This window comes from Oryzias melastigma, linkage group LG7, assembly GCF_002922805.2.
Source record: "Oryzias melastigma strain HK-1 linkage group LG7, ASM292280v2, whole genome shotgun sequence".
Lineage (NCBI taxonomy): Eukaryota > Metazoa > Chordata > Actinopteri > Beloniformes > Adrianichthyidae > Oryzias > Oryzias melastigma.
The window spans coordinates 21,444,666-21,464,668 of record NC_050518.1 but is presented as its reverse complement, the minus strand read 5'-3'; the positions used below and the strand labels follow the sequence as shown (position 1 = coordinate 21,464,668).

General features: G+C 37.1%; 1 protein-coding gene and 1 long non-coding RNA gene across 3 annotated transcripts in view; one reads left to right on the top strand and one right to left on the bottom strand.

Annotated features, from left to right (window-relative positions):
- Positions 1 to 16,315, top strand: part of dnah5 (dynein, axonemal, heavy chain 5) — a 55,540-nt gene extending 39,225 nt beyond the window's left edge. The window contains exons 66-87 of one of the 2 annotated variants that reach the window (XM_024292554.2): positions 886 to 1,065; positions 1,337 to 1,474; positions 2,540 to 2,675; positions 2,821 to 3,002; positions 3,085 to 3,219; positions 3,290 to 3,445; positions 4,894 to 5,076; positions 5,266 to 5,370; positions 5,469 to 5,607; positions 5,837 to 5,951; positions 6,630 to 6,820; positions 7,323 to 7,444; positions 7,536 to 7,685; positions 7,975 to 8,220; positions 8,307 to 8,526; positions 10,092 to 10,297; positions 10,855 to 11,058; positions 12,034 to 12,249; positions 13,227 to 13,439; positions 13,958 to 14,110; positions 14,633 to 14,864; positions 15,889 to 16,315. In XM_024292554.2, the coding sequence (XP_024148322.1) occupies positions 886 to 1,065; positions 1,337 to 1,474; positions 2,540 to 2,675; positions 2,821 to 3,002; positions 3,085 to 3,219; positions 3,290 to 3,445; positions 4,894 to 5,076; positions 5,266 to 5,370; positions 5,469 to 5,607; positions 5,837 to 5,951; positions 6,630 to 6,820; positions 7,323 to 7,444; positions 7,536 to 7,685; positions 7,975 to 8,220; positions 8,307 to 8,526; positions 10,092 to 10,297; positions 10,855 to 11,058; positions 12,034 to 12,249; positions 13,227 to 13,439; positions 13,958 to 14,110; positions 14,633 to 14,864; positions 15,889 to 16,040 (3,774 nt within the window). In that variant the 3' untranslated portion in view covers positions 16,041 to 16,315. The remainder of the gene's footprint in view (positions 1 to 885; positions 1,066 to 1,336; positions 1,475 to 2,539; positions 2,676 to 2,820; positions 3,003 to 3,084; positions 3,220 to 3,289; positions 3,446 to 4,893; positions 5,077 to 5,265; positions 5,371 to 5,468; positions 5,608 to 5,836; positions 5,952 to 6,629; positions 6,821 to 7,322; positions 7,445 to 7,535; positions 7,686 to 7,974; positions 8,221 to 8,306; positions 8,527 to 10,091; positions 10,298 to 10,854; positions 11,059 to 12,033; positions 12,250 to 13,226; positions 13,440 to 13,957; positions 14,111 to 14,632; positions 14,865 to 15,888) is intronic. The other variant, XM_024292555.2, reaches the window with a different exon arrangement.
- A 2,821-nt stretch (positions 16,316 to 19,136) lies between these two features.
- LOC118598968 lies at positions 19,137 to 19,996 on the bottom strand. The gene is made up of 2 exons (XR_004948221.1): positions 19,761 to 19,996; positions 19,137 to 19,476 (listed from the first exon to the last, which is right to left on the bottom strand). It is a non-coding gene; the product is annotated as an uncharacterized LOC118598968 (long non-coding RNA).
- Between the last annotated feature and the right edge of the window lie 7 nt (positions 19,997 to 20,003).

The window sequence follows — 20,003 nt, the reverse complement described above, 5'->3', positions numbered from 1 at the left end:
GTCTCTTTCCCCCCCTTCATTGTGACTTTTCTGTTAAGGAAAAAAAAATATTTAAAAAGTAATTGTAAAGTAAAAAATGAGTAAAAAAATAAACTATCTTTGACTGTCACTCACAAACAGGTGAAAGATAGTGACGCTCCTGACTACAGTACCCACAATGCTCTGAAAATCCATGAAGTTTTTCAGTTTTGTAGTTTGGCAAAGTGGAACTAAAACATTTCGACATATTTTTTAACTACAGACATTTATTGGAGAATCAAGGCACACCAGATTAGAAACCAGATTTTCTATTTTTTGGAAAAATTCAAGGATTTTTAGAACTCCTTATGGTCCAAAACATTATAAGGGTCACTGATTTAATTTTAGTTAGCTAGATTTACAAATGTCTGGCTGAGATTGTAAAGAAACAGTTTTAACTGATGAAATTACACTACGTACTACTTCATTTGCTGCATTGACATGATCCTATGAGATTTTATTTACATATTTTGAAAGGAAGTCACGTCAACCTCAGTCAAATTATAAACTAATTCCTATTTCTAGAAAAAAATGCTATTTTCTCCTCATGTTTATGTTTTATCCAAGAACATCATGTAATTTTTATTTTGCATTTTATTAAGAAAAAAAAAAAAATCAGTGCCTATTTTTCTAAAGGGGCTCATTCTGGGTTTCTGTGAAGGAGAAATCAACCTAAATGACTCTTTAAATGTTGAATTTTGCAGACCCCAGAGATAGGACAAGTAAAATACAAAATAAAAACTAAAACTGCTGCATCACCTTTCAGCTGATACACTTGTTTCAACGGCATGTTAACTAAGGTTTTCTCACTGAATGTTGTCGAGTTTACAGTTCAGCTCACTTCTCTCGTGTCTCTCTCTCTTGAAGCAATTCCCCAAAGACACCATCAACGAGGAAACAGTGGAGCTGCTGCAGCCATATTTTAACTTGCCTGACTACAACTTTGACAGAGCCTGGATGGCCTGTCGCAATGTGGCCGGTCTTTTGTCTTGGACCAAAGCAATGGCCTCCTTCTACACCATCAACAAGGAGGTGTTGCCCTTGAAGGTACGCTGTCAGTGTGAAGTTTGTGTTTACAAAAATAGTTTCTGTCAGAAAGGGGGCATGAGGTCTTTTGACCCCTCCTATCTGGAAAATAGGACAAAAAATGACTAAACTTAAAGGATTTTCACAGAGAACAAGATTTTAAAAACATTACAGACTATCTTTGATTAATGAATGAATGTATTCATAACTCAATATTGTAAAAATCTACTTACTGTATATGGCTATTATTCTGAAATGGCTGTACACTGATCATTGTGCTGTTTCTCATCAGGCTAACCTTGCAGTGCAAGAAAACCGTCTGACAATCGCTAACATCGATCTGGAGAAAGCTCAGGCTGAGTTGGATGCTAAGCAGGCAGAACTGAACCTCGTACGAGCGGAGTATGAGGAGGCCATGACAGAGAAACTGGTGAGTGCTTGACCACACTTTGGACAAGTCAACCCTGAACTGATTCATCACAGACTTGAACAAGTGGATTATTATTTCCTTCTACTGACCATAACTAGAACTAAATCATTGCACAAATTCTCATTCCCATGTTATCACTTTTTCACGCATAGTTAAGGACCCTCAAAGTAACAAACTGACGCTTTGGGTGTCCCCAACTCGTTTTTTTGATGTGCTATTAAATTATGGCTCCCCAACCTCTGGGCTGCAAACCGGTATCGGGACGTAGACCGCACTGGTACCCTAACCGTAACCTGGTACCGGTTGCAGTACCGGTTCCAGACGAGGACTGGGCTAAGGTTTGGGTACCATGTTAGGTTACCAGTACCGTCTGCATCCCAAGGTTTGGTCCACGTCCACTCTCGACAAAACGTCCAGACCCCTCATTTAATTGGAACAGCCAGCAGTCAAAAAAACGACAACTTGGGGACACCTAAAACGTCAAAAAGTGACACGGAGGGAGAACGTGTAGCACAAATACACACACAAAACATCAATGATGATACTTCAACATCCTGCAGGAATCATGTATTAAAGGTTTCCATGTGTTAACTTGGATTCAAAAACACACTAAGTGTAAGATGAACAAATAGGACAAACTTTTGCCTTTAATGAAAATATAACCGTTATTGAAAGAAAGCAGAAAAACAGCTCAATACAACAAGTCAATGTGATTTGTAAAATAAGAAACAGAACCATAGCTGCAGTTTTGCATTGTTGTTTAGCGGGTCATTTTTTCTGCTCATGTGAACACGTCATTGAAACAAAGGATATCCTGCATCCAGAATTGTAATCTATGAGCTTCTGGATGAGTTTATGGCTGATATGAACCAGAGATAGTGATTATAGTTAGCATTAATTACATCTTTCCTATCAAACTCCTTTTCTAGTATCAAGTTTTTACTTTGAACATGTATTTTGTGCTCAGTCTGCTCCTCTTCTCCATTTCTTCTATGCTAAAGCTAAAGAACATCACTAAAGAATCATTTACAAGATCCTTGAACTGTGTGTGGGTTGTTTATTCAGACCCTGCTGGAGGATGCTGAGCGCTGCAGACGAAAGATGCAGATAGCATCTAGTCTCATCAGCGGCCTTGCTGGGGAGAAGGAGAGATGGACAGAACAGAGTAAAGAGTTTGCGGCTCAAACCAAGCGCCTCGTGGGTGAGTTTCATGGAAATGCTGACAATTTCTTAAGTTTACCTTCAAGTACAAAAGGATTTTATACAAATATTGACTCATCCTTTTGGGATTTTTTGCTTTCATGTATTGCGTGTCATATCTACTGACTTAACCTGTTATGTTTCAGGAGATGTTCTTCTGGCCACGGCCTTCCTCTCTTATTCTGGACCTTTCAATCAGGAGTTTCGTAGCCTCCTGCTGACTGAGTGGCAGAGCGAGCTGAAGCAGCGCAGCATCCCATTCGGAAACAACCTCGACATAACCGAGCTGCTCATTGACACCTCCACTGTCAGCGAGTGGAACCTGCAGGTCAGCGCCTGGCTAACGCTAACCCTGTGTTCCATGACCAAACGCTGGTACGAAGCCTCACTGATCTGATCTCTGTCGTCAGGGACTTCCCAATGATGAGCTTTCCATTCATAACGGCATTATTGTGACCAAAGCCGCCCGCTTCCCGCTTCTTATTGACCCACAAACACAAGGAAAAACGTGGATCAAGAACAAGGAGGCCAAGAACGAGCTGCAGGTTTGTTTATTTTGATCAGTTGTGTATAAAAAGGACTATAGAAGCAATTTCATGGTTTTCCCGCTTTCAGATCACGTCACTGAACCACAAGTACTTCAAGAACCATCTTGAAGACAGTCTGTCTCTTGGTCGTCCCCTTTTGATTGAAGATGTCGGGGAGGAGCTGGACCCCGTGTTAGACAATGTCCTGGAGAAAAACTTTATTAAAACTGGATCAACACACAAGGTACAATGACAGAAATAACCTCACTGATATTTATGTGTGCGAGTGAATGTGGTTTGGGACGGCTTGCCTCTGAAACTTGTTTTTTGTTGGATTTTGAGATAAAATCACTGCAGCACAAGATCATGGAGTGAGGTCCTAACAAAACTTTAAACGTGGTTATTCCAGCAGATACTTCGGGTCTACAGATTACACATCGGTACATCTGTGATTAATTAGGTTTTTAATAAAGTTTTTTCTATATTTGAAACTACAAGATTTAGCTAAATTAAACCCATAAATTGTTAATATTAATTGATGTTAATTTAAAAAACATTTTAAAATAAGAAAAAAGTTTAATATAAAATAATAACAAAATTTGAAAACTAAATAAAATATGTTAAAAAGTAAACTAAAATAGCAACAAAAAAACCTACAATTAATGCCCCTAATCCTTCCTATTGTTACGTTCACTCATACTGTAATGTTATTAAGGAAAATATTCCTGCATCTGTTGTGACTGACAGTAAGTCTGTGGCAAACAGAATTGACAGCCAGAAATGTCCTTTTATTATAACTTTATTTCAAATATTGAATATTTATCAGTGCTGTACGAGTTGACTTGCAAATTCTACGTTATTTTTGGTCATTTATTACTATTATGAAGTAAAAGTTATATTTGAATGAGTTATTAAATGTTTATTGGAACAGATATATTCATGGATGTTTATTTACCTGCATCTAATTGTACACATTTTTGTCAATAGTTGTTTTAGTGTACTCTGTTTTTGTCATGTTAAATTTTACCATTTGGTTTTATTTAGAAGCCTTTAAGTATGACTCATCTATAAATGGATAGATGGCCTTTAAAAGTATTCTTTTTCAACTAATAATGTTTTTTGATTTTTTGATTTTACTTCATTTAATTTAATTTCTTCTCTCATGTGCCGCCATATTCATAATAAACAAGAGTCATCCATACATAATAAAACAAAATAGTGTAACACATTTATTCATCCCTTTAACCAAAGAACACAAAACCCAAAATGCATCTACAGAATTACTTTTATCTTTTTAACACAACTTATAATTTTCAAATACTTGTTTATCATGCAGTCTTTTTAACAATTGTTTGCGATGTTTTCATTTCAGCATCTAAAGAATTCCACTCTTTTATTCCTAGAAACACAAAACCTCTTTTGTTTTTATAAACACAAAAGTCTTCTTTCCTTCGATTATTGGAATTAGTAATCAATTTAAATTTCCCACAAATATTTTCTGTAACCAAAACTGTATTTACAAGATCTGGGAATTTAAGGGTGTTGGATTTGTCATGGGTGTGGTCTCTTGGTCCTGTATGATTTATTTTCTTATTACTTTTATCTGGAGTAAAGTTAATCTATTCATATGACTTTTGCAAGTATTTCCCTTGGTAATCAAATGTTTTTGATCGTTATGTTTTCTTTTTCCAGGTGAAAATTGGCGACAAAGAAGTGGATGTGATGAGCGGTTTCAGGCTTTACATGACCACTAAGCTTCCTAACCCAGCTTACACCCCAGAAATCAGTGCTCGCACCTCCATTATTGACTTTACCGTCACAATAAGAGGACTGGAAGACCAGCTTCTGGGCAGAGTCATTCTCACCGAAAAACAGGTATTTTCTCATACACACGTCTGTGTATGTAAGAAATGTTGTGGGATAACATCTTTATACGCCAGTTTAGATGTTTTACTCACTGATGTTTTTGCCTCTTGACTAAAAAAACAAGACATTTTCCGACTTCAAAATGATAACCTTTTACGCTCAAAAATGTGTTTCTTATGGCTGTGCTCGAATCCTCAGGAAATGGAGAAGGAGAGGACTGACCTTTTAGAAGATGTGACATATAACAAACGAAAAATGAAGGAACTTGAGGACAACCTGCTGTACAGGCTGACCAGCACGCAGGTACGCAGAGACAAATAAAACCTGCGGCAGGTCTGAACAAATTCAGAGAAAGTTACAATGAAAAGTGACGTAACTATCCATGTGTCTCGTTGTCGCAGGGTTCACTCGTGGATGACGAGAGTCTCATCGTTGTGCTCGGAAACACAAAGCAGACAGCTGAGGAGGTGACTCAGAAACTGCAGACAGCAGGAGAGACGCAGATCCGGATCAATGCTGCTAGAGAGGAGTACCGACCTGGTAAGTCATCAGAATAGACCCAAAGGAAATGGTACCTTCGTTTGTAGATCATTCCAGTTGGTTATATTTTAATGCTAAACTTCTGATTGAATTTTTTAAATAGTTAAGATATTTGTTTTGTAATTTGAAATATTTTTGTGAACTAGGATTATGATTGCGTTATGGGGTTAACTTCAGAATACATGAAGTCACTTTATTGAAGCTAATTATCATGTGTACGTGTTCTCAGTCGCCACTAGGGGCAGCATCCTGTACTTTTTGATCACTGAGATGAGCATGGTCAATGTCATGTACCAGACGTCTCTCACACAGTTCCTGGGACTTTTTGATCTTTCTCTTGCTAGGTAAGAAAATTAATCTCCCAAAAACTAAAATATCTCGTAATCACGAGACTTATATGTGTCTGTTTTCAAATGTCTATAATTTGGTGTTTGACTTAAAAATAAATGTGATTTTATTGTTATTGATTTTACTTTTGAGTTAAAAAAAATCTTTGCGATGTTTCTGTTTACCTTTAGCAAACAGAAGATTAAACAAGAATTTTGTTCAAAATTCTATCAAGAGTTTTAAATCCATAACGCAGCTTATTTTCTTTATTTTGAAGAAAATAAGAAAGAAATTGAATGTTTGTTTTAAAATTTAGTAGGGCTGGGAATCGATTAAAACAAATCACAAACTGGGGGGAAATTAACTGACTATTTATTTATTTATTTTTTATTTGGCGGCCTATTATCTGCGAATAATTTTTAATCTAAGCACTTTTTTTCTTGTTCTTAGAAGGATAAAATAAAAATCTTGAGCAAGGCTTTTATAATTCATGCGTACGAAGTTAAAAACAAGACAAATTAGGATTATGACCTATAGACTATCCTTATTTTACTTAATCAAACTTATAAGATATTTCGGTTTAACAGAACATTTATCATGAATGTTATTTGACAAGGTAAAAATGTTCTATATCATATAGATTTGCTATTTTTAAAACTTACACTGATTTATGACATATTGTTTATCCTGCACAGATCCACCAAAAGCTCTGTCACCAGCGAACGAATACAGAGCATCATAGAGTACATGACGTTCAAAGTCTATTACTATGCAGCCCGCGGCCTGTACGAAGAGCACAAGTTCCTCTTCACTTTGCTCCTGACCCTAAAGATTGACATGCAGAGCAAAAACGTCACGCATACGGAGTTTCTCACACTCATCAAAGGTAAGAGATAGCAATCAGCACAAAGTTTTCATTGTAAAAATGTTTATAAAATGGTGCTTTGGCTCAGAAGACCCTGGTTCAAATCCCGTTCCGTGTGGAGTTAGCATGTTCTCCCCGTACATGTGCGGCTTTTCTCCTCCCATCGTCCAGAAGCACGCTTCATAGGTTTCTTTGTTACTCCAAAGTGTCCCTAGATGTGTCAGTGTGTGACCTGCAAATGACTGGCAACCTATCCAGGCGAGCAGTAGCTGGGATAGGCTCCAGCAACCCTGTGATCTGGAAAGGGACATAGTGGAAAAGCTAACTTCATATATCTAAATATTTCTATTTTTTTTTTAAATATAATATATATTTTTTTTGCTTGTTTCCTTTAATTGTGTTTGAAATATATATGATGCTTTTTTATTACTTTTAGCATTAACATAGTTTTGGGAAGAAAAATGTTTTCTTTAGCTGACTTTGTGGATAAATCTGTGAACATTTGTGTGTTTGAACAATCCAGGAGGTGCATCTCTGGACCTGAAGACCTGCCCTCAGAAACCTGCAGAATGGATTCTGGACATGAGCTGGCTCAATCTCGTTGAGCTCAGCAAACTGTGGCAATTCTCTGATATTCTGGACCAGGTACAGCCCGCACGCAAGGCTTAGCGTTATTGGGAGCTCTTCTCTTCTATTCTAAATATAACTCGCTGCTCTGACCTCCCCTGTTTTCCAGATAAGTCATCACGAGAAACTGTGGAAGTCCTGGTTTGACAAGGAAGCCCCAGAGGAAGAAGTGCTCCCAAATTCTTACGACCAATCACTTGACTGCTTTAGACGGCTTCTCCTCATTCGCTGCTGGTGTCCTGATAGGACTATTGCACAGGTTCAGACACACCAGTCTGGTTTTTACATTTATTTAACTGCTGCTGAGTTCTTTCATGCTTTTGTTTTTGTGACACATTTTCTAAATTTAAATGAAATTAAAGTCTATGATGAATTCTATCTCTAAAGTTCACCATAGTTTCATTAAAAACATCTGTATGTTATTTTATCTGAAATGTTTCTGTTTGTGTTTTGACCAAAGATGTAACTTCATTACTTCCTGTTCTTTGTGTGACAGTATTTTACAGCAACAAACCAATTTACTTTTTTTAAATCTATTTCCCCTCTAGGCCCGAAAATACATCAGAGATGCAATGGGGGAGAAGTACACCGAAGGGGTGATTCTCGACTTGGAGGGGACGTGGGAGGAGTCAAACCCACGGACGCCTCTCATCTGTTTCCTGTCGATGGGCTCAGATCCAACTGACTCCATTATTGCTCTGGGAAAGAAGCTGAAGATTGAAACTCGATATGTGTCCATGGGACAAGGACAAGAGGTCCATGCCCGGAAGCTGCTGCAGCAGACCATGGCTAATGTGAGTCGCTTCTCTGAGCTCTATGAAATCAAGCTTATTTGTGGTAGTCTTTAAAGAGGTGTCCTTGCCCCTGTGACTGTTTTCAGGGTGGCTGGGCTTTGCTCCAGAACTGCCACCTGGGCCTGAATTTCATGGATGAGCTCATGGACACCGTGATAGAAACCGAAAGTGCTAATGAGACGTTCCGTCTTTGGATAACCACAGAGGTCCACAAAAACTTCCCCATCACACTCCTGCAGATGTCCATCAAGTTCGCCAACGAACCACCTCAAGGCCTCAAAGCAGGCCTCAAGAGAACCTATGGAGGTGAGTCTGTTTGCTTCCCCTAACCATAGTTTTTGGACTGTTGCAGCAGCAAAAAATGCCCGAATCTGAATTCTTCTTCTACATTTAGCCCTAAAAATGGAGAGTTATGGAAAAACAGTGCCTTCAAATTCAGATATTACTGACCCTCGAGGACGTCATCATCACTCCTCTTTGTTAGTGCGTAGCTGCCAGCACTTGGAAAATACACAACAACATTGGTTTAAAAAAAAAACAATTTCAGACACCCCTACCCCTACTAATGCACTTAGAATCGGAGGGGTAGGAGAAGAGTCCAGATTCAGCCTTTATATCTCTTTAAATCACTAAACACGGTGATTTCTTCATCCTCTTTGTTGCTTTATGGCAACTCAACCAAGCGTGGTGTAAGACGGAGCGACGCTTCGTCTTCTGTGTTCCTGTCAGTGACAAATACTGATACATACACCTACAGTGCCCTCTAGCAGTTGTTAATTTTAATGTTTAAAAAAGTTTCACCTAAGTGTGAGTCACGCCCCCAACTAAACCAAGCAAAAAACCTAAAAAAGATGTGTGTAGATAATAATTGATCATCAAAAGTATGTATTGCTTGAGCATAAAAGCAGCCAAGCATTAATGTGCTGAAAAGCAAATATACGTATAAATGTCAAAAGAGAGCATAATAGATTGATGAGTAGGTTAAATTGGGTCAACATATTACTGATGTTTGTACAGAGACACACAGACCATCTCTCTTCTTCTCTCCTTGGAAAAAAATGAGCTGATAGAGAAAAGTCAATAAAAAGAAAACACTATGTTTAGCTATTTATTTATTGGATTGAATGTACAAACGTCTAAAGCCAGTGAGGGCTTGTAAAACTTAACATTTCTAACATGTTGTTGCAATTTTGCTTGTTTTTCTTAACCTAAAAGATATTTTTTCAAGATGGATCTGTAACATGCATTTGACAGATCAGACACAAAAACACAATAAACACAAGCCTAAATGAGGTAAAGCAGAAACTCTCAATAAGTTCCATTTCCAGAAGAAAAACCTTCAGTAACCTTTATTATGTTGAGAATTAAGGACTGAAAGTGAGTTTAAAAAAGCATCTGTAAATAGGAAAATGATTGTTCAAGGTGTACCATTAAGTACATATATGTGAGTACATGTATGAAGACAATGAGAAGATGCACTAAAGTAGCTTCTTTAAATCTAGTTTGTCCTTCAGCCTTTTCTCAAACTGCTGAATATGAGGAGAAAGAAAACTAAAGAAAACCTGTACGGAGGTACAGACTTGACTTCAAGGCAAATTCTCTTACTAAGTTCTATTACAACTAAGTTCTCTTTCAAACAGCATGCAGCCTCTTTAAGGGGACGCATGCACTAACAAGTTTCATTTTCCCTTATCTGGATTGATAAAGAATCATGGTTATGCTGTTTATCAGCAAATATAATAAGACTTATCATTGTTTCCAGTGGTCAGATGATATTAGAAGTAAACTGTAGAATGAATTGGCTTTTTTGCTAAACTGCTTTTATTGGATTGAGCGTTTTCATTTGTGTTGTTCTGTGGATCCGTCTCCAGGTATCAGCCAGGACCTTTTGGATGTCAGCAACATGAGCCAGTGGAAGCCAATGCTGTACTGTGTGGCGTTTCTGCACAGCACGGTCCAAGAGAGGAGGAAGTTTGGTCCTCTAGGATGGAACATCCCCTACGAGTTCAACCAGGCCGACTTCAACGCCACCGTGCAGTTCATTCAGAACCACCTGGAGGATATGGACGCCAAACAGGTGGGTTCTACGCTTTTCAAAAACGTTTTAGTCAAATACGTATAAGGATTAGTGACAAAGGGATTTCAGAAGTGCTGTTAGAAATGCATGTTGTACTCACAAAGTATTCTCTTCTTTTATTTACATGTTTATTGACTATTAATAAGCTATATTTTGGATACTGAATGTCATTATGCATGTCCAGATCTTCTTAAACTTGAAAAGAGGAATTCTGTCCTAATTCCACCTGCTTTAGAAAGTATACATGACTGCTTTACATTTGAAAGTTTGTTACAAACTAAATCGATGATGTCATTAATCAAAGTGATGATTGACTTGCAACTCAAAGTACACTTAATTTATAGTCATAGATTTTTAAAATAATCAGCCGTTGTTTCAATGACAAAATAACCTTTAAAAAGTAATATTATTCATATTTATTTAAATGTGAATTTAGCAAATCTCATTAGTTGAAGGTTCTTATAATTAATATGATTCAAAGAATGATTAATTGAATGTCAAAGTTATTTATTTATACCATTATTTTAATTTAATTAATTTAGTAATTTTTTTTTCAGCTTGTTTCTTGGATCACAGTCCAATACATGATCGGGGAGATTCAATATGGCGGCCGTGTCACTGACGACTACGACAAGCGTCTGCTTAACACCTTTGCCAAGGTGTGGTTCAACAAGAAAATGTTTGACCCGAAATTTATCTTCTATAAGGACTACAGCATCCCAAAGTGCTCCAGCGTCGACCAGTACCTGGCTTACATTCAGGTAAGGCTGCTGAACACCTGAGCATGTGCAGACAACGCTGCCACCTTCAGCTGATTCTGATGCACATTTTACATGATCAACATTCAGTGGCATTTGAAGGGATAAACAAAGATGAGCCCACAACAAAAAGTCTGAATTATGACCATTAGACAGTTTACTTCATTTTGCTGTCATAAAAACATCTTTAATCCGGTAATTAAAAAAAAATCCAAACTTCCAAATTGTAAATCAAAACTGGATAAATTCTCATTTGAAAATGCAACTTTTTTACTATTTGAACATAACACTAAACCATCTATAAGTTTAACTTTATTTTTTAATCAGATAAAAGATAAAAAGAGTCAACCGTCGTGTTTTTAATATTGAAAGCTGAAAACAATCAAATTTAGGTGAAAAACGTATCCAGCTGTATGTTGTGTTAAAACTTGTATTTCTATCTCTGAATAATATTTTATTGCATAAAAAGCATCAAATGTACAGTATTCCATTCTTACATACCTTTAACTAAAGGTTTAGATTTGACATGTGTTCTTATAAAGCTGTATCATCCCTAATAACGCTACCTCCAGAGTGCACTGGTTTTGTTTGCTAAGCAAAACTTTGATGAAAGTTTTATGTTTTATGAGTTAAAAGCACATATTATCTTATGCTGCACAACATTGGTTACTAGCTGATCCAGAGCTGCACTGAGATGATCCTGTTTGAAGTTATTTGTGCTTCTGTCAAACGTAAAAAAAAAAAAAATCACATTTTCAGAAATGCTAGTTTCTTTTTATATTTTTGCTTTAGTTCGTGCCAAAAAATAAACATTATTCTTATTCTTAAAAAAGAAGGCCATGAATGCAAATAAACATTTCTTAAAGGCTAAACTATGCGGCTCCTTCTAGATTTTGATCAGTTGTAAATAAGCAGAAAATGGCTCTTTTACTGTTAAAGGTTGCCGACCCCTGATCTAAACCAAATGCTCTCTTCCAGAGTCTTCCAGCCTATGACACCCCTGAGGTGTTCGGCCTTCACCCGAACGCAGACATAACGTTTCAGAGTAAACAGGCCAAGGACGTGCTGGACACCATCCTCAGTATTCAACCAAAGGACAGCTCATCAGGAGGAGGGGAGACCAGAGAGGCTGCCGTGTCCAGGCTGGCGGACGACATGCTGGAAAAGCTCCCCCCTGACTACGTTCCCTTCGAGGTCAGCTTGATTTAAAATATGTAAAGTCACTCACATCTTGTTTTATGTGATGGATGTGAGGCTGCACGGTGGCGCAGTGGTTTGGGCTCTCCCCTTCACAGTAAGAAGCTCCTGGTTCAAATCCCAGCTGGGAGTTTGGGTGTTCTCCTGGTGCGCTCTTCTTTCCTCCTACAGCCCAAGAAATGCTTCAGAGGTTGATCTGTCGCCTTTGCTCAACTGTGCTAGGATAGGCTCCAGCAACATGTGACCCCAAAAGGGATTCAGTGGGTTTAGAAGAGAGATTGATAGATGTAAAAGGAACAGAATTGTGCCTTTCTTTTATTTTTCTTTTTTGCTTCCTTCTTTTTTATTTTTATTTCTTTTAAAAGTACATGAGGGCACCAGAACATTGTTGAGTTGTTTGGATTATCTTCATTATTTAATGCCAAGTGGCTCTGTTTTAAATAAAATGTTATCCTGCTTTATAATTTCTTTATCCCCAAATGCAGAGGCAGTTTGTGAAATTAAAACACGTGTAAGAGTAGCTGAAAAAGCACAAAAGTGAAATTTAGTTCAGAGATGCTCTTTCTAAGATGGAGAGCAGACCAAAGATTCTGCAGCAACAATCAGCTTTGCTGTGGAAGTCTCACAAAAACTAAAAACACATATTTGAAGTTTATTAATGTGTAAAAGTAATTCTTTTAAATTTAAAGTATTTTTTGGAGTTTGGTGTCTCATTCATAATTTTCTGCCTAACAATGTTATCATCCACATACTGAATGAGTCAAGCTGATAACGTTTACAGAAGTTTGTGTAAATGTGCTTTACTTTTCTATGTAAGAAAAGAAAATATGCAAAAAATAAAGAAAGGATGTGAGGCTTAAAAATGTTGCACAAGGGGTATGAATCATTGATACATATCATATTATCATTATATTATTTGAATTTATTCAAATCATCTGTTTTGGATGCGTCTTGTCTTTCATGGATAACTTCAGGTCCGGGAGCGCCTCCAGAAGATGGGATCTTTAAAGCCCATGAACATCTTTCTGCGTCAGGAGATCGATCGGATGCAGAGGGTCATAGCGCTGGTCCGGAGCACCCTGGTGGACCTCAAGCTAGCCATAGACGGGACCATCATCATGAGCGAGAACCTGCGAGACGCCCTGGACTGCATGTATGACGCTCGCATTCCAGCTCGCTGGATGAAGGTGAATGGAGTTTGACACTCAAATGATGTCTTCTGTTGAAACTGTGTTGTCCTAGGTAAACATGTTATTAATTAAATGCAATATTTTAATTCAAAAGTGCAAAAAAGCACATATATTAGTGCTTTGGGAACAGTAAAGTGTTTTTTAATGTTCAGACATAAACGGATTTGTCAAAAATAGTGAATGATAATGTGAATATCTGTTCCATGTTTGCTTCTAGGGCCTGAAAACTATTATTATATTATTAATATATTTTCTCACAGCACAAATCAGTTTTGGATGTACTGAAATACACAAAAGAACATCATGTCAGATTTTCATATTACTAACATCAAGAGCCATTCATTGGATGTCAAAAATGACATATTTTAGGTTCATCCGGGGCATTTTTAAACATAATAATACTCTTTGTTCTAATTACTTCTATTTTAATCCTCCAGGGCAGCAGACTTTGTGTTGCAACTTACTGTTGATTTTGTTTTTCGCTTTTCATTTTTCTTCTTGTTTCTCCTCCTCAGGAGTCTTGGGCCTCCAGCACTTTGGGGTTCTGGTTCACAGAGCTCCTCGAGCGGAACCGTCAGTTTCAGACCTGGCTCTTCAAAGGCCGGCCCAGCTGCTTCTGGATGACGGGCTTTTTCAACCCGCAAGGCTTCCTGACAGCTATGAAACAGGTACTCTCCACATCCTGGATTGACATGATTAGAGGTTTCTACAGTTTATGGTGCACAAAAATGTAGAATGTGTTTAAAAACTCAACAAATATATATATTTTGAATTTATTTCAGTGATGCAGAGGTGAAGAGATATTTAGTCCTCAAATCAGATTCTCACTTACCTTCTATTTGATGTTGCTCTGCAGGATAATCTCAGAGATCACAGCTGATGGCTGATTGAATCAGTTATATTTCATTTAAATTCTTTCTTCCAATTTGTTTTCAGCTTTTGTCAGCTATGGTGTTAACTTAACTATGTAGTTAATTTAAAGTATCAAATTAATTGAATTTAAAGTAATAATAAGAACACCCAGATTTATTCTTTACTTTCCGTTGCAGCATTAGGCCATGCACAACACCAGTTGCATTGTCAAAAAAAATGTTTTTGTTCTTCTAACTGTATTACATTTTAGGCAGAGACACATTTTAAGGTAGATTCTGAAATGCCGTAGGTCAAACTGCACATTTTTTCACTCATAGGAAATCGCCCGAGCCAACAAGGGCTGGGCCCTGGACCGCATGGTGCTTTGTAACGAGGTGACCAAGCAGATGAAGGACGACATCACTCAGCCCCCTGCAAAGGGCGTGTACGTTTATGGGCTTTACCTGGAGGGGGCCAGCTGGGACCGCAACAACTGCAAGCTCATGGAATCCAAACCCAAAGTCCTCTTTGAAATGATGCCTGTGATCTGGATGTACGCAGAGAATAATGGTGAGCATGGGAACTACTTCTGTTTTAATCTTCAAATCTCCACCTCCATGGTTTGTACTGGAAAGATGCAAATGTTTGAAATGTTAAACAGACAAAACATGTTGGACATTCTGTTTTGACTGGAGTATGGTTAGCTTTCAGTTTGTGAAAACCATGAATGGACAGAAGAGCTGCTTGCTGACAGACTCTTCATTCTGGCTTCATGTTGTTACTTTAGTTATATTAGTATCTTTCAGGTTTTTCACAATTAAACTACATCATAACATTATAAGAAGATCTTAACTGTATGGAAATATATAACCTCGCCAGCATCAGTTAAGATAGAAACATTTTAAAATATTCAAACAAAATTTACCTTGACTTTTATTGTAAACGGATGATTTATTCATGTTATAGGAACACAAAGTAGAGTTTTACATGTTCAAGTTGTTGCAAAGATCACCAAATAGTTCTAAAGAAATATGTTTTAATTTAAATGTCTCAAATATTAAAAAAACACACAGTGCCACCCACACTTCCTGTGTTTTCTGTACCAATGTGTGACAGAAATCAATAATGTGATGTATTGATAAATTAAGATTTTTTTTTAGCTTTTTGTGCATACACACCTTTAGTGTAACACCAAAGACTGAAATATTTTATGTTTCATAAATGAGAACCCACAGCTGCCCTGTCAGAAACCATTACCAAAATATATTTTAAAGTATACTTAAGTATAGAAACTATATTTCCTCTAGTCTACTAACTTCACTTAAACAGTATACTGGCTGACTAACAAGTATACGTCTTGGGACTTAATTGGTCCACTTTAAGTTTATAAAAGGTTTACATGCCAGATTTGTAACAGATTTACCTTCAGTAAAACAGAAGCCTTGTTAGATGTGACTGAATGGCATCATACTAATATTTTGTGAACTTTATGTAGTTCTACCAACAAAGATTTCTCATTTCAAGAGCAGTTGCTCCGTTTTCCAACACTCTTTTCCACACACAACAGCCTGTTTTGTGTCTTTTTATGTTGCAGTCGTGAAGGATTCCCGTCTCTATTCCTGCCCCATTTACAAGAAACCAACCAGAACCGATATCAACTGCATTGCATCAGTGGGACTGAGGACGACCCAGCCTCCAGAACACTGGGTTCTCCGGGGCGTGGCTCTTCTTTGTGATGTGAAATGATTGCTTTTTTTGTTCTCCAACATACAGGTGTTTGTTAAAGATGTTAAATTCATTTAGTTCAAGAGTTTCTAATATTTCTACAATTTTTCCGTAGAGTCACACAAATAAACACGGATTACTCAAAATAGTGGACTGTACAGCCCAGTTTTTGTACAAGTGACTGGTTTGTGTCGAAATATGTATCTGTGTTTTTGAGATAAATTGAGGTTTTCTCTTTGCCTCTATGCTAGTTTACTTTAATAAAATATGTGTTAAATCTTTAGATTTATTATAAATCCATTTGTTTATCATTTTTTCACTCCATCTTCCTTGACTGTCTTTCCTCCTGTGTACTTTTGTTATTTTGTTAGGGCTTTGTTTGGTTGACATTGCTGAGTCTCCAGGATCTGAGGTCAGACGGAAACCTTTTCTAAAACTTTACTTTTCTCCTTATTCATTCAAAATGTCACTTTATGGCTCTTTATAGTGAGGAATGGACAGTATAATGCACTTAAAACCTCAAAAAGTAGAATTTTCATGGTAGGGCCTCTTTAAATCAAGACCATGAGTGTCAAATTCATGTTGGTTCAGGGATCACATTCAACCTGTCTGATCTCAAGTGAGCTGGACCAGTAGCGTAATAGCAAAATAACCTGTGGTCAGCTTGTCATCTGCACTTTTGTTTATTTTTTTTTAACTGCCTTAACCAACATAGTAGCCTAAGCACTTCATTCACAGAAGCCAATGGACTTTGAATAAAAATGCATTTTACTAAAATAAAGTGGTTTATTCAATTTCGTACTGAATATTTTACATCTGACATCAATTAATCCCGATAGTGAACTTAAGAGGGGGCTACAGAAAAAAATAAACAGCCTGCCTAAAATATAAGTGTGCAAATCAAATAAAAATTCAACTAAATTAAACTGCATCTGACCGGCATGTGGCACACATGCTGTTTATTTCTTGATCTCTTGTCATGTCAGTCTTTCTTTTCCTTTGCTCCCCCTGGTGGCAGAATTGCATATTGCTGGCATTTCTTTTATGAACCATAACTCGGCACAGCAATAGGCTATTTTTTTTTTTTCCCCAGTATCCTTATATTTTTTCTCTTCACAACTGGGCCGGATTAAACCCCCTGGCAGGCCGTAAGTTTGACACCCCCGATCTAGACAGTTGTGGATGCTGGACAAGCTGAACGGTTTATATAATGAAGAGGAAAAACAGAACCTGACAACAGAACATGAACCAGGAAAAAGAACTGAAGTCTTCACACACATGAAGAAGGGAAGTTTCAAGTTAGATTAGCAAAAGGCTTGCAAAGACATCCCCTGTAACAGACACACATTCAGAGCTCAACTGTGTAACATGCTTACAGATTTTCAGTTTTACTTTTGCGTTTTTGAAACATACAACAATCTTTCTCAAAAACCTACAGAAAAGTAAATTTAAAACTAATCTGAACTCTGTATCTGTGTATGTCTCCACCAAGCTTTTACACTGCTCCCTCTCATGTTAGTGAAGATTGATGGAAGAAGGAGGAGGAGGCCTGAGAGAAAGACTGAAAGTTTAAAGAGATGGAAGTCGAAAGACACAGCTGGTGGAGGGGTGGACATGGAAGACGGCTGAAATATTCATTGCTAACTGCTGTTAGTGCTCTCAGGTTATTTCTGGTGCTGCCTGACTGAACGAGTGTGTGTTTGGGTGTGTGGGTGTTTGCCTGCAGCACTTTCAGCCTTTTTATAAATGATCCATCACTCCGTCTCTAATTTCCCCTTTTTGCTTTTGTTCCTTTACATTTATTCTAACTCAGCTGTGTTCTCTCTACGGTGTTGAGTGTTTTCATTTTTTTTATTATAGGTTAAAAAAAAAGAAAAGTTTTTCTCCGTCAAAACGTAGTAAAAAAGATTTTAAGAAAATGATTTTATTTTATACAAACTATATATTTATTTTTTTGAATTGCTTATGTTTTACAGATTCATAAATACATTTGTATTCATTTCGGATGGATGGATAAACGGATAAATGGTTGGATGGATAGATGTTTTCAGTTCATCCTTTTTTACCTTTTTTTACCTTCGTTTTGTGATTTGTAGTTTATATTTAGGTTTCGTATCAAAGTCTTTGTCATCAAACAGGACTCCTGCATTTTGGCTCCCAAACCGCTGACTCCTCCCACTTTCCTGCCTCTTCAATGACTGTGATACATTTAAGCAAATGTTAGTTTCATCAAATTCCTTAAAACCTTTTCTACATTTCTGACAAAAGAGAGTACACAAGAACAGTCAGAAATTATGGAATCTTCCCTTTCTGAACATCATTCACAGTTTTTTTTACTCAGCTGTTGCAAACCCAGAGATATTACAAAATGTTCATATTCATTATATTCATGGTTCTTTTAGCATCTGTTTTTTTTTTTTGCCTGTTCTGATGGTATTTGTGCTGCCAGAAGTCCAGAAATCCATTTTTTCATCCAGTTTTCAACAAATTACAAAAATCAACACATTCATTTCATCTTCTGACAAATATTTCTGTGATATTCATGGCTGTGTGTTCTTTCTTACATGTCTTATATCTTAATATATGTTCCCAACTCAATATATGTATGCATAAAAGGTTCAACCAACGCGACAATACAATACAGTAAAAAAAAATTACCTAATAAAATCTACATATGTATTATTTCTTTGTAATTTAAGTTATAAATAAAAATGCATTTCAACAGTTGAGAGAAAGTTTTAATTGATAATTTTTGTATTCTTAATTAACAAAAACAAAATGTCTTTAACATAACAACTGCAAACATTAAAACCTGCATTTTAGACTGTTTTGATCCCTGAGGTTAGTAAACAAATGATTTTATTGATTCAAAATTTTGGTAACACTTTAGATGAGGTGTTATAAAATCCTTACTAAAGTAGTTCATACATTCATCAAATTTGTAAGCAGTTTATTAATTTGGCCTTTGAAGACAATGGCCTCTCTTTAGATGTTAATAAATCTTACTAAGTATTTTCATGAACCTTATTTGGATTATTGTGCTAGTTGATGTCTTATTAACACCTTATAAACACATGAATAATGTTTGTTAATGTGTTAATAAAGTTTCTTAAGGAATTTTATTTTAAAATGTTTTTATTTCATTTATTTAGGTATTTTATGCAATACTGTGAAAAAAAAGAAACAGTTCTCATATGTTTAATGCAACACAGTCATGTGGTTCACCATCAGCCAATAGCAATTGACGTGCTGACTGTTTGTAAATCAAGGGTCTGCAACCATCAGGACTCGGTACCGAATGCCATACTGGATGCAGACTGGTCCTCAAAATGCATGTGGTGCTGGGTCTGGGTACCGGTACCAGTATTAGATCTGATACTGGACCCGAACCAGAACTGCGCACCCGTATGCTCCGCGTCCTGATACTGGACCAGTTCCGGTTCCGGAGGTTGGAGACCTGTAAATTTAATAGGCCCACATAAAAAGGCGAGAAGAAAATGACAAAGTTTGCCAGTAACTAATTATTTACTTGACTGATGGTCACTTTACAGATGGTAACAAAGATCAAAGTCTCATACTGTGCTAAAAAAAATAGGGTGAGGATTTAATAAAAAGGCTTGGATTATTTACATTTTTGCTCAACCGAAAAAAAATGTACAGCAATGTATCATTGCAGAGAAATTGAGGCTAAATGTGCATAAAAACGTAGACTTGTTAAGGCATGTAGTGTCCTGCAGTGACCTTGTCATGTCCTGCTGCACGAGTCCCATGATGCAGCACAAAATCGGCCCCTGGATGACCACAACAGCACTGACCTTCCCTCCAGCACGCCATGTCCGTGTGCAATAAAAGAATGTCCTGAATACAGAAGAGGAAAAAGAGAAGAATGTAGATCAGCTCGTAGAGGAGGATAAAATTGGGTAAAGATGCTGAAAGAAGCACTAACTGAAGCTGAAAATGATTTGCAGTGACATGACCTCGGTT